Raw genomic sequence first — 14,298 nt, forward strand, 5'->3', positions numbered from 1 at the left:
CTATTTTGTTAGACAGACCCCAGATCCACTACCAGACAAAACAAATGGCATAATGTTAAAAGTTCATCTCCTCTTTTTCTTCTCCATTTCTTCTCCAGATGTGTTCTTTGTTGAGATATGATTGACAAGCTCCTTTTTTTCACTCACTCCAGCATCTTAGACAACATAATGGTACATAGTAACCATAGGGGGCCCCAGGTTGTTTATGTTGTTTATTAGGTAAAGCCGGCACTGTATGTAGCAGTTTTACAGTAACTTTACCCCAGTGTTTCTGAACCGTGTTTCTGGAGGCCCACTGCACTGCATTTCATTTTTTTCCCTGCTCCTAATGCACCTGATCCAACTAAACAGCTCATTAACAGCCCAACCATACAGACAAGCCTTGGGAAATATATAATATTATTTTTAATATAGTAACTTATATTTTTCTGGCCATTTTCTATTAGTTTGCTCATGTTTGGAGTAGACGTTTTATTCCTCATTCCACCACTGTATGGAGAGTAAACAGTCCTTTTCAATGGAATCACACACAGACACAGTTTGCTTTCAAGTGCCAATCAAAATGCAACTGACACATACTCATATCCTAATTAGGAGAAAACTGGCTACTGCTAGCTAGCATTTAAAGCAGCACATATGTAACAATTGCACACAATATGCAGAGTAAAATTTTGTATCATTGGTTGTGCTTTGGACCCCCATGAGCAGATGAATCTGATGATTGCGAGTGAGTTGAAAGAGTATTCAAAAAGAACTCTTTCAAAACTTGGTGAAGGACTTGTCCTCTAATCAAGTAAACACAATCTGTATGGAAGTAGTAGTTGTAGTCACTATCCAATTTCTGCAGTTTGTACCCACATAGTGAAAAGGCAAGCTCTGCTCTGCCCCTGGCTAGGGTTGCCAGGTATGTCCAGTTTTGGACATTTTTTGAGCTCGGTGCCCTGTTGGTTCTGTCCAACAAGTTGTCAAATGTCTGGTTAAGATATCACAGATATCTTATATGAGCTTGAGTACACCTTGCATTAACATGTGTTTCACATCTGGATCATATCTGGATAAACTTTAAATTTCCAAATACATTTTTTACTAAACCTGTTCCCAATTTGACCAGGTTGTCCATTTCTGTTTACTTTTGTTTACTCATTTCCATGTCAAGATAATAATGGACAAGCTTGGCCTGGATGCTTTATCAGCCTGGTGTGCACAAAGGCTCTTAGTTTGGGGCTAACTTCAGCCTCATTTATCCTCTATTTTTCGTTTCTTTCCTCTCCTGCTAGTCAGTGTTCAGCAGATGTATTTCCACTCCTGTAACTGTATACAGAGGTGTTTTAACATGTTGACAATCACACAGATACTTAACTGCTCTTGGTTCACCAACTCAGCATCTTAATAGACTTGAATATACAAGCAGCTAACATTTTTTTTAACTATACAGTAGACTGTGCTGTACAGACTGTGCTGTATGTGTTCCAGTGGTTTAATATGTTTCATATATATTTTCTAGATAGATCAATTATTATTTTCATCTTGGAACTTGCAGCTATCCTATGTCCATGAAATCACAAAGGGGAAAAAGCTTGTTGGTTAAAAGTATATTGTTCTGATAAATACAGTGATATCGAAGTGCATGTAATGATATCAATGTTTCAAAAAACTAATGCTAACGTTAAAGTTAACAAAGAAAGCAGTTACAACATTGTGATGCTGCAATATAATTGTGAGTATATGTGATGAGAGATTGTTCAGTAAGTTTGTTTAAATATAATTATAGTAGTTCAGTAAGGTAAGAACGTTTTGCATATTGAATAGTTTAACGCCACATTCCTAATGTAACATATCGTCGCTGTTGAAATTTTTTTTTTACCTTTACAGGGGAAGGCAAAATGTTCTACACTTTCAACATAAGGTAATGGAAATAGATTTTATTCCAAGCAATTATTATTATTATAATATTTTTATTGATCCATTCATCATAAACTTTTTGGGCAATGTAAAGAGCGGCTGCTGCACTCAAATGACGTAGAAAAATAATAATTGGAAAAAATCTGAAAGATGCTTGGTTGTTTTTCCTGGACAGAGACAATATAATTATTATTATGAACTACTTATTATATGTTGGCTCAGGTGGTATAAGCAGAGTGTCCCCCTTCCCAAAAAAAAGTTGAAATAAAACCTACGCTACTGCTTTGTATTGAGTCTAGAGCAGCCAAAACACACTGAGGTCTTTTATTGAGAGCCATGATTTTACAACAGGCCTAACACCAGGCCCAGCATAACATAAACATGTGCAAGGCTGTTTTGTATTACTGTTACGGTAAGAGGCATGTGGCTGCAGGCCAAGCTTAGATAAGAAATAGGGAGGTCCTTTACAGTAAAACTATGTTTGCTCTCCTTTCTCTATTTGACATATGGTGGAAATTTCTTTCTATCACACGTTGAAAAGTTAGGGGAATACCAGTACAGTGCAAGACTGTACTTAAACTTGGAAAGCAGGTTTAATTTTGATAAGCTCTGTATCTGCAGTCCTCAGTGTGTAAACAACGATAGTGCACTTCTGTGACCTATGTTGAGTATATTCCTGGATAAAGTTATGAGAAACATTAGAGCTGCACATGATACATGATGTCATGCTCATTATCAGAGCCATGCTAACAAATAGTGGCTAGAGAATTTCCCAATAGACAGCCAAAGCTTATGTTGACATTAAAAGAGTGCAAATAAAAACCCACACCAGCCTGTGTGACTGGGAATTTTAATAAATACTATTCTCACTCATATCTGACAGCGGAAGATGATCAATGAGTAACAAACTGCTCAGGTTCATAAACTATACTTACTCATCTGTTCACAGGATGCACATTCACGTTAGTTCCAGTGTAGTAGCCTCTCTTAGTCACGTTTGAAAACATTGGGTTGCAATGGAAAGGTGGTATGACGTCATCACTCAGACAGCGTCTACTTTCGGTGCAGCATTCATATCTGAACAATACTTTTGTCCCTAGAGAAAGTCTTTACTATGGGATCTGTTTGGCAAACACAGATGACTTCCTCTTTCAAAGCCGATAAGGCTGGCATTTTCCTGTTACTGCCATTACCCATACGTGTGCAGCCACCATAGTTTTGTTTTAGTACGGCGTCATGTGTCTGCCCTAACAGTTCCCTTGAAGGCCCTGCTGTCAGGACAAGTGTTTTTGCTGTTTATAGACTGATAGTAAGGGTGGTAAGTTGTTTGAACAAGGATAGCATGAGCAAAAGTAAATGAGTTACTTCAACACCGCAAATTGCACATTTTATTGGGAACGGACTGTGTTTGTCATACTGGTATTTTCAACTAAATGTGTGCATACTTTTCACAAATTCTTAACAAAGTTAGTTACAGTCTTGCCAACAAGCGTCATTCCAGTTTTGACCTTATCTGGATGGCTCTCAGGAATAATTTCAAATACCCTGTCCGAGTAAATACAGGCGTGCATGTGGCATAAGTGTAAGTTAATGGTAAGCCAGAGCTATGCTTTCAGTCTGGGAATGAATGACATAATTCAGTGAAATAACAAGAAAAATGAACAACACAAACTCTATGATACTGCTAATTTCTGCTAGACACACTATGTCTAATAGTATGTTAGTGCTAAGCTAATACTGATGCACATGGCTGTTCTAGATTAAATGCAGACATTTGAAGCTTGTAAAAGACATTTCGTATGTTTTATTTAAAACTTTCTAAAAACATTAACATATATTTTACTTTGTAAGTGGCAGTTTTACAGTTACTCTTACAGTAAAGATCCCTGACATAGCTGCCACTGCTGTTTCTATTTCTGATTAAAACCTTGTCGCTCTTGCTTGTTGGCAGTTCTTTGAGGCCTTTTTGTGATCAGGTTGGAAAGGTACCTGGTTCAGTCCCTATGTTTTTGGCCTGTTTAACTGTTCTTACTCAGCATGGCTGTTCTGGAGATCAGTAAGAAGGACTCAGTGGCTCTAATAAGGATAATCTAGGTCACTAAGAAAATTTCTTTTGAAAATGTATTCTGTTGGCAGAACGGACATTTACCTTAAACTCTTTTTCCTTGATTAGTATGTTGGTCAATGCCTAAGAAGACGTTTAGTTTTATTTTTACTTCTTGCAAAAGAGGGAAGTTTACTTTGCTTTCTTGTGCAAACTGAAATGAAAACCACAAGATGGGCATCATTCCATGTTAAAGAAGAGTTTAATAAGCTTAACATTAATTATTTACTATCATCAAAGATGTCGTTTCATGAACAGTTTACTTTTGGATTGGAGACAAAACAAAGTCAGATCCAACACCAGAAAGCGGGAATATACTGCATACTGAATATAACCAGGGCTGGGAAAGTACAGAGCAACTGTACTGAAGTGAAAGAATAAATACTGTGTCAAAATCTTACTCAGTTATAGTGGAAGTACAAAGTGGATACATGAGTGAATATCAAAAGTATCTAAATTTACATATATATATATATATATATATATATATATATATATATATATATATATATATATATATGAAAAGTAAATATTTTAACAGATAAAATAAAAGTTGTTCTTTGATGCAGTGGCAATGGGGCAGTTTCTACAAAGATTAACATAACTGTGAGCAGTATTATCTTATATATACATATATATATAGAACAGAAAAACAGAGAAATCTCCTGGCCTGTGATTTGTAATGAGTACTTTGAAGGTAAATGAAAATGTACAGTAAATTATAAATCTTCCAAAGTGATATTTATGTATAGTAATGAAGCACAATTACTCAAACATTTTCCACCACTGCCTATAACAGCCTATAACAAAAGATATATTGTGGCAAATCAGAGACACGTTACCCAAAGTAACTGATACAAAGCAAAGAAGCAAAAAGCACTTAATTAGTACTGTTTTGCCTTGTCAACAAACATAACTAAGTATTTTTATGTATTTGTGGGCAATCTTAAAATGTAACTGTAATTTTGGCACATTTTTATTATGATACTCTTGTTTTTTCTGCTTTTTAGTGCTCTGAAATCCAACATATAAACAGATTAAATTGAATACCTTGAAGATTTACTGAAACAAAATAAAGCAGAGCTGTGAGATATTTATCTAGTATTGATGTGTTTGGGGTATTTTACATGATTTACTGTACATTGACATTCAGTAACACTTATGTGTAGCTACTGCAGGGCTTTCTATTAGTTAATTAAAATGAAATATTCAGCTTTATACTGACAGCATAAAGGAGCACCTGTGTAACTAAGCAACAACTCAATCAGAGGACAGAAGAGAAGGGCTTTTCACTCCCTCAGTGTCTGAGGACCTCCTAAACCAAGTGGTCTTTTGCAATATCAAGGATAAAATAAAAATAGTTGCATGTTCAAAGTTTAGAAAGTAAGGCAGGAAAGAGAGGAGCTGTTGTTGACTTTTAAAGGGTGGGAGGGTTTTTTTCCCCACTCTTTCAATGGTCTAACAATAGTATATGTTTCAGCATAAAGCTCTATGGCTTCAAATTTTTTTTTGTTCAAGTACAAAGTTTGTACTTGAAATGATTACAGTCTGTGAAGTGTTTCTTGTCTCAAGTGTTAAAACGAGTGAAAATGTCAAGAAATATGCTTTATAATCTTGTAATATTCTTACTCCAGTCTTATAATAAGAGATATTAGATGTATTGACTATATTTAAGATGATTTCAATTGCCAAGATATCATTTTTTTGTCATTTTTTTACAGTGTAACTTAAGCCTTTACACAGTCTTTCAATATCTGAGGACAATTAGGAGTTTACTAGGTTTTTTTATGGTTTGCTAGGTCTTTGCTTGGGTTACCTGACAACAATAATAGATAAACATAAATGGGAGGGGACATCTCAATAGCATGTAAATAAAAATATTATAACACACTAATAAATACTATACCGACAACTGTCCATAGTCTTAACTAATAACTTTTCCTCTAAAGCTGCTCAGTTCTGTTTATGTGAAATTGTTATAATAGCTCTTATTGGCACAGGACAGCCCTTGTCTCATGCTTTGGCTACACGTGTATAACTGTTTATCATCGAGCTGTAGCCATCACAAATCCTTCTATCGACTGCCTACTTATTTCTTTGGCAGCAAATCCGAGACACATTGCCCAAAGTAACCAATACAAAGCAAAGAAGCACAACAGAGCAAGGCAATCAGCGAGCAGCAGGCTGTGGGATTCACCTGCAAATCCCCATTTATAAAAGACCATGTCAGCTGAATCAACACGGAATACAAAGACAACCAACATATCTGTTCCCACAGAGACACGGCAACAGCACCCTAAGCTGTAAACACTGTCCAGATCTAGGTGCAAAGAGGACAAAAGAGAGACAGCCTCCACTGATGATTCAGCCTGAGAACACTCATTAGAGAGACACTGCAGGCAGGACACACAATAACATGGAGGGCAATCCCCCTTTTTCTTTTCTCTGTGATGGATATCTGCATTTCCATACATGCGTCACACATACAATGCAGGAGGAGGCTTCACACAGGCTTTTGTCATCCAACATGATCCTCACCATTTAGAAACAAAGGCAATTAACATGACTCAGCAGTGTTTTGACAGGTAGATGAAATATTGCATTCATCTGGCATATTATTATATCAAGGCAGGATTGATATTACACAGGCTTAATTAAAGCATTAAGTGTGTAAGTGTATGCATTACATTGATATTAAGGGGTTTTGTTCAGCACAGTGAAGGTAAAATTAATCTAAGGCTTGGCCTTGGGTGGCCTATTGCTTTAATAAAATTACAGCAAAATACAGCCTTCATTTATTCAAATTCCATTCAAAATGGCCATTAAGTACATTTTCCAAGAGGTAATTTTGAGGAGATATATAGAGATATAATATCAACTTGCATATAGAAGAGGAAAGGCACAGGAAAAGAGGTGAAAAAAAGAGTTTCTAAAGCTTATGTTCAAACAATCATTCAAAGACAAGAAAATTGACCACCAAACCTGCACTTTAAGCTTTCATCACTGAGAGAATGAGAAAATCAGGCTCACTCTCCACTCTTCAGATCTGAAAAAATCCACAGGTGTTTCTGTCCATCCTTCCACTGTGAGAAGACAACTCAACACTATGAGTCTGAAAGGATGTGTAGCTGACAAGTAGCTCTTACTGAGAAAAGGAAACAGACAAATGTTTTTTAACAGAATGTTTTGTTTTTTTTTGCTTTAATTGAGTCAACAAAATTTACAGTACAAAAAAGGGGAAATTTGAGTAAATCTACACAAGTATCAATACAACAACAAATAAAGGTCGCAAGGCAATACAAAAACATACAAAAGAAAGAAAAAGGAGCAAGAAAGAAAAAAAAATAAATTAGATGAGAAAGTATTTTGTCATAGACATATACATCTTTTTTGTTCTTTTGCTGGGTTTCTTCAAAAAAGATAAACTTCAAAAGAATTGAGTGAAGTCGCAGATAAACAAATTAAAAGAGGGTCTCCATTTTATCACTGAATATCTTTGGGATTTGTTGGATTGTGAGAAGCAGAAAGTGCAACCAACTTCTAAGACTGAACTTTGGAATTGTAGACAAATGTGAAAAAACTGAAAGCAAGTCTGTTAAAAAGAGCAGAAGCTGTGATAAAGACAAAGGTTAAATTATACTTTTATACTTAAAATATATTTTATATTTTTATTTACTTGTTGAGGCAGTTCGTTTCCTGCTAAATATATGTTTTCCACTTTTTTCTGACAGTGAAAAAGGAAGAACTTGTACTTAATTGCCCTTTTGACTGGAAATGAAATAAATGAAGGATGGTTTCTGACTTTTGCACAGCACTGTAGTTCATTTAAAGAAGCTTTTGGTTGCCAAGCAACGTAACAGTCAAAAGATTATTCCACGAACAGCACAATGGTTTTTAATAACTTGTGTATTAATGCAGAATTCAATTTACGCATGCAGTCACATTCATGTATACTGAGTATTTTAGAATGGCTTTGAACTCGGTTCAATCATATTTTGGGACTGAAACCATCCGTTTTATGATTCTTATTTTATCACGGAGTCACTTGGCCATTCTAAAAGTCTAGAAAGCTCTACTGTGGCTCATTGCCAGTGTTCCTGTGGCTCCAGAGCTCATCTCAGGGAAGACCAAAGACTCTTTATGTTAATCTTTAACTATAAATTCTGCACACTCAAAATAGCAGCCAGTGCTCTTAGAACCAGATCTTTTCTGCTGAGTACAGCAGGATCCCTCTCTCTAAGGCCTACTTTAGCTTCTCAGCTCTCGGGAAGAATCATCATTTGTATCTTTAATGTAGGTATATACCCAAGGTTAGGGTAGGTTTCTTGTTACAACAGCGCTACTCAAAGGAACATTGACTAGAAGAAAATGAATTTTTGTATTTAAAGCCTGTGTCCAAAAACAAGAAAAAATATTACTGACAGCACAGCAGATGTGCATCACTTAGTATAATCAGGAGGAATCATGAACGTTTAGCTTGTGTTTGGTACATGATCACAGCAATTATCAAGAAATAATCTTTTACGGCATAAGCATAGAGAGAACAGGCAGTTCATCTGGAAGGTTCTGGTTCACTGTGCAGTGCTCAAGGTGGCACTGCTTTATGTCTAACCAAGCTGAAAGGAGTTGCTTGGCAACTGTCCCTCCATTCTCTGCTAGAAGCTGCACCGGATACTCCATCTGGCCAATAATAATAAAGGTCCACAGTCTCAATGAACTGCTTTTCCTGAGCTTTTAGGCCTAATCCCATTTCACCCCTTGACCCTACCACTTAGCCTTACCCCTCCGTTTTACGTGTTCACATGTAGGGGTAGGGTGTCCTGATTTTGTTGAGATGAAGGGGTAGAGCAAAGCGTTAGGGCTACATGGCCCTCCAAACGGAGGTTTTTCAGAGGTAGAGTGTTATGAAAAAAAGAAAAAAACAGCAAGATGGCTTCACAAGTAACCAAAGAAACCCACAAATGTAAATATTTTCTCTGTTAAAAAGTCACAATAACCATTATATTAACTTAGTTTAATGTTGTTTCAATATATTATGGTCCTTTTCTTCATAACAAGCATAAAAAATCACTAAGAGTAAGCTGATGTCTCGGTAGCTAGCTAGGGAAATGTCCTGTTCCATCTTAAATGGTGCAGCAATTCTGACGCCTGAGGCCGAGAAACTGTTGTACCATTTAGGGTGGAACGGGAAAATTCGAACAAGAAGCTGGCGAATAACTGACTTTAGCTTCATATCACAGAAGAATTAAGGGTGGGCGATAATAAATAATTATTATATACCCCCTCTTTGAAGGCATATGTTTCCCTAAATTAACTAAAGACCAGCAGTGAGGTTGCTGAACTTTACCCTCCTCTGTTATAACTGCAGAATGGCAGGGTCACCTACAGGGCACCGCTAGTAGCCTGTTAATGAAATAATGTTCTTTTTTTTTGAGGGGAAGATTTCAACCACCAACTCTTGTAAGAACACACTCGAAAACAAGGGGTAGGAGTATAAATAAGAAATGAGACTTAGCGTAAATCAGGATCTAGGGAGAGATCCATGAAGAATTTTGAAATTAGAGACCCAACAGTCCTCTATCATAGTACTGAAACTAGGCAGAATATTTGTACATCTGGACGTTCATGCTTATTACAAATAAAACACTCCCCTTGATGGTTTAAAAAGAAAACATGGTTTGCTTTGAAATAGTATTATATGTCTTATACCTTAAACATTAGCCATGAAGTTGGTCCCATTCACTGTAGGGTTGTTCCTAAATTCATGACTGTGTTGACATCTGACATTTGATCTAGCTAGTTTTCAGTTGTTATGTCTTCCAGTACAGTCCAGCACAACCCACAGTGTAGGCAGGTTCAGAAATTTAATTACTCACTCTTATCTAATTGGGCCTAGGCAAACCATGAAAAGACAAATTCAGTGACCATCTGCCAAGCTTTTTATGAATGCATTTATTCATGCATAATCGGAAAGAGATGATTTATCTATTCCATTCATTTTGCCAAGTCATCCTAACTAATATACAATGCTGTGGGAAAGTTAGAGGCCACCCTTTCTTTTATTTAATTTCCAGCCAAGTACAAGTAGTCTAATTTTCAGCAGCAAACAAAGCTTTAAAAATCTCAAATTTAGACTCAACAGAATATAAAACCTAGTTTTATTGTTGTAGCGCAAATGACAGCCCCTTTCAGAACTATAGGGTTGAGTTGTCTTCTCACTGTGTAAGGATGAACTGAAACATCTGTGGATTTTTTAGATCTTTTCTGATGGTGACAGTGTTGGTGGTCTACCAGGTCTTTCATGGTTGTTAGTCCCACTTTCTCTATATCTTTGAATCATTTTTCGATCTCCAGTGTTAGAAACTCAAACAAGTGTATTATTTTACATCCAATCACCTTAAAAATATCTTGTGAAAATGAAAAACTTGATTAATAGCTTAATTAATACTTAATAGCTAGTTTGAATGATGAATGATGAAATGAAAGGGTGGTCTCTGACTTTTACACAGTTCGTTATTTCTAGTATAATTTCCAGAGGGTGAAAAGCATGCATACACATACAGCAGACTGTTTTGTTTTTAAGTGCTGCTCTACATCATCAAGATGAATAAATGTATAACCTAGGGTGGACATGCACATGGCAAATCCATGTGCTTTTCAGAGTTATGTGAGCAACGCACTTGTGCGCATGTCTCAAACTACTACTTTATCAATGAGTGAATGTTATTTGCAAATATATAAATAGATGGGCGTCTTAAGTACAGCAATTATAGCCTCCATGATTTCTCCAGCCTTCATTACATCATGACACACTGTGACTGTGAAAGAGAATCATTACCATCGTCACCATCAATCTGAAAAATACATGAGAACACATAATCAAGGGAAGTAGGGATGAATGCACCTTTGGCAGCTTTCACCCATGATATCAGTAAAAAAAAAATTCTTTTCTTCTTCTTTTTTGCTTATTTCAGATCAATCTTATCATTTCTAATATAACTTTCAAAGAGTGAAATTTGGGTAGAAGACCTGGACTGGCAAAAGTAAGCATCTTCACACATTAAATGCTTGGCTGGTTGGCCAGCCTCCAAACGCAGGACTGGCCAGCTGGTTTAATGAGAATTGTCCACATAGGTTTCACGTTACCCCAGGTATTTTTAATCCCTGCAAAGGTCAGCAGGAAACAGCAGGCTTAGAGGAAATCAGAGAAGGTGAGTCTTTCTCAGCCGACTCACTGAGGAAGACATATTTATCATTGATCATCTCCCCCTCAGTAATACACTATGCAGTATAAATAAGGGATTTATGACAGACAGACACAAATGTGTCTTTTTCCCCCATATAAAATAATTGTTTGGGTGGATTAATCAGTTCCAAATTAATATTGAAACAGTATTCATCATTAGGTTGAAATACAATTTTAAGAGATCTACTGATTTACAGTGTATTAAAGTGTGCTGTATGAATAACTACACTGTAAAACATGATTCAGTGTTTTAGTATTCTGGTTGCCTTAAAACTTGAGTTCACTGAACTTCAAATAATAAGACCTTAAAACACAGATTTTAAGGCAACCAGGCAACTTTTTTCAAGTTAAAACACTGGATTGTTTTTTTACAGTGTATAGAAATATATGTATATTTTGCTATGCAGAGGTTTGTTTTTCCTTGTATTTTTCAGGTTAATGTGGCCCTTGATCATTTTTTCCAGTTTTTTTTTAAACCACCAATTTTACTGATGTTTAATGTGAAAACTCCTAATAATCAATCACAAGTGAAAGATCAGGGATTGTAAATCACATTTGTATTTTCCCTAGTAATTGGGAAAATCAGCTCCGTCTCTGCTAATTCGCTGTCCAGGCTAAAGCACTGAAGCTGTGTTATTTGAGTACTTTGGCTCATGCTGTGAAATGAACCATTAAACCTGCTCAGTAGAATGGTGGTCGTTTTTATAAAATTCCCACTGGGACACTATGTTCCTACCTAGCTGACAACTGCTTGCCAGGAACTGCTGAAGTGAAACAGTAGAGATGACGCAACTGGATAGTGTTTGCAGATGTTAAATCAGAGCATGTGGGTGTCTATATTTAAGGCTTTATCGCTGGTGCATGTGCTGCCTAACTAAAAGATTAGACTTAGATTAGGAAGTGTAGCACATCAAGGACAGGAATAATGGAGGCCATTAAGGAAGTGAGGAACCTTTTAAGGCGGCACTGTTTCTATTCCTAGCCTCCGGAGCTTAAGCTGTGAATAAATTATCACTTGTTTAAGAGAGAGTCCCCTTTTCTCATTTACGTCATTCATGTCCTTCTGTACAGAATAAGAGACAAGGAAACCAATTTGCTGTTCATCTTTTAATAGAAACAAAATCTTTGGCATCATATAAACTGTAAATAAATAATCAACATTGACAAGTCAAATAAATAGAGAAGACAAGCATGGTTTCTTATAAGGTGACAATGCTGGAAAGAGGAAGATCACAACTGCCCAAAATATAGTCTCTCTTCATGGTGGACATTTTGTTGACCACTTTAAACCGCAATGACCACTGACTGAGCTCTTCCTCAGATATGCCATCAAAGAAAAAGTCCTCATTGAAGATTGGGTTGCGGCTCTTCCTAATGACAGTGCTGCGCTGTTTCTGGACCTTTCCAGGCACGAGAGAGAGGCTAACACTACAGTTAATGCTCTTAGGGTCTACAGAAAGAGAGTAAAGGCCTTCTGCGCTGATGAGTCTGACCCGTAGCCTCTGGTTCTCTGGACAGTATTCTGCTGATACCCGCAGGGCTCCATCCCTGCCGACAGGCACGAGGCTCTCCTTCATCACCCGTTCTCTGTGAAGAATCAAGTCCATGGGGAAGATGGCAGGAGGTGCCAGGCCAAAGCTGCAAGAAAGAGGCTCTACGAGGGCCTCTGACGATCTTCTCATGACGTTAGGGCTGTTATCTGTGGAGCTGCCTTCATCCGTTGATAGGGAGTTGTTCCTGGATACAGCGGCCTTCCGGATATTGCGGTAGAGCAGCTTCTCATGGCTAAGTGTTTTGAACAGGGATGATTTGGGTGGTGATCTAGCCAGAAGAGGTGAGCTAAAAGGGGAAGATTCTGCTGAAGATGTAGTGTCACTATCGAGTGTACCCTGCCTATGCAGGGTGAAGCTCTTTGGGGAGAGTCTGGAGGTTAAAGTATGCAGGCTGAAGGATGAGGGTGAGGGGGAGGGAGAAAGAGGAGTAGAAGACCTAGAGCAGGTATTGGACCTGCTCCGGGGCAGAACCAAGGGAATCCCACAGGAACTGGGGTCATTGTGGAAGAGGGACTCCTTACGTCTGGTGTGGGGGCTCTCCAACAGCGTGCAGAAGCCATAGCAGGTCTGGGCTTTGGCCAGGTGAGGCAGGGAGAGAGCAGCCTGGCTCTGAGGGTCTGCGTTGGTGTTCTCTTCGTCACTACATGTGTTGTCATATGGCCCGTCATCCACACTCTCGACCTGGATGATGTGGGTGTTGACTGGCTCTCGTGAGGGCATCTCTTTCTTTGGGCTGCCTCTCTCAGGTGGAACTCTGATACAAGGGCTTGATTTCCCTTGCTCCAGTGGGGTTGAGATTTTAGGCGGGATGCAGAACTCAGGGATGGTGTCTGGAGTGATGATATTGGGACACAGGGAGACCTTCTTGAGTTTATCAGCAGGTGCCTTTTCACCAAACATGATGTCGCCAATTTTGAAGCTGTATTCCGTCACTGGAAGTAGCAGATTGGTTCTCTCTACTGACACACGAATCTTTTCAACCACCCACATGGGATCGACCTAAAAATCTGCAATAGATAAAAAAAATTCCACTTATTAATTAGTAAAAATGTATAGAAAGTCTGTTTTCAATAGTTTCTACACAAAATCCAGATATAAATTAGTAGAAACTCCACAGGGACTGCTATGATTAGCAGTGGTAGAAAGAAACTATGCTGCTTACCTTAAAAGCAGGAGTGCACACGTGAGTTCAGTAAGATTGTTCAGTTTGCTGCATTAGAGAGGCTCTACAGGGCGATGGTTGAGCTCATCAAGTTCTCTTCTCTCAGACCAGCGTTTCTGTAACGCGAGAAAAGAGCTCCTGGCTACTTATACAGCAACAGCAGGGTGGGTGGAGTCAAGCACCACTTGTGCACACCTCCACAAGCTCTGAGAGAGTTCTGCCTCACACACTGGCTTCAGTTCCCATAGGAACACACAAACCATAACACTTTAATCTGAGTCTCAAGCTTGGAAAAGTAAAGGCTAGCGTGATAAGCAAATTGCTTTAAAAT

At 37.9% G+C, this 14,298-nt stretch overlaps 1 protein-coding gene across 1 annotated transcript; it reads right to left on the reverse strand.

Moving 5' to 3' along the window:
* Positions 1 to 12,356: 12,356 nt before the first annotated feature.
* On the reverse strand, positions 12,357 to 14,081 carry c2cd4a (C2 calcium dependent domain containing 4A). Its single transcript, XM_036575456.1, has 2 exons — positions 13,968 to 14,081; positions 12,357 to 13,812 (listed from the first exon to the last, which is right to left on the reverse strand). The coding sequence occupies exon 2, from the start codon at positions 13,793 to 13,795 to the stop codon at positions 12,452 to 12,454; it is 1,344 nt and encodes a 447-aa protein (XP_036431349.1). The 5' UTR covers positions 13,796 to 13,812; positions 13,968 to 14,081; the 3' UTR covers positions 12,357 to 12,451.
* Between the last annotated feature and the right edge of the window lie 217 nt (positions 14,082 to 14,298).

This window comes from Colossoma macropomum, unplaced genomic scaffold, assembly GCF_904425465.1.
Source record: "Colossoma macropomum unplaced genomic scaffold, Colossoma_macropomum, whole genome shotgun sequence".
Taxonomy (NCBI): domain Eukaryota; kingdom Metazoa; phylum Chordata; class Actinopteri; order Characiformes; family Serrasalmidae; genus Colossoma; species Colossoma macropomum.

Bases quoted from the DNA above. Each gene is read 5' to 3' on its own strand.
- c2cd4a (XM_036575456.1), bottom strand. From the start codon at position 13,795: ATGTGGGTGGTTGAAAAGATTCGTGTGTCAGTAGAGAGAACCAATCTG.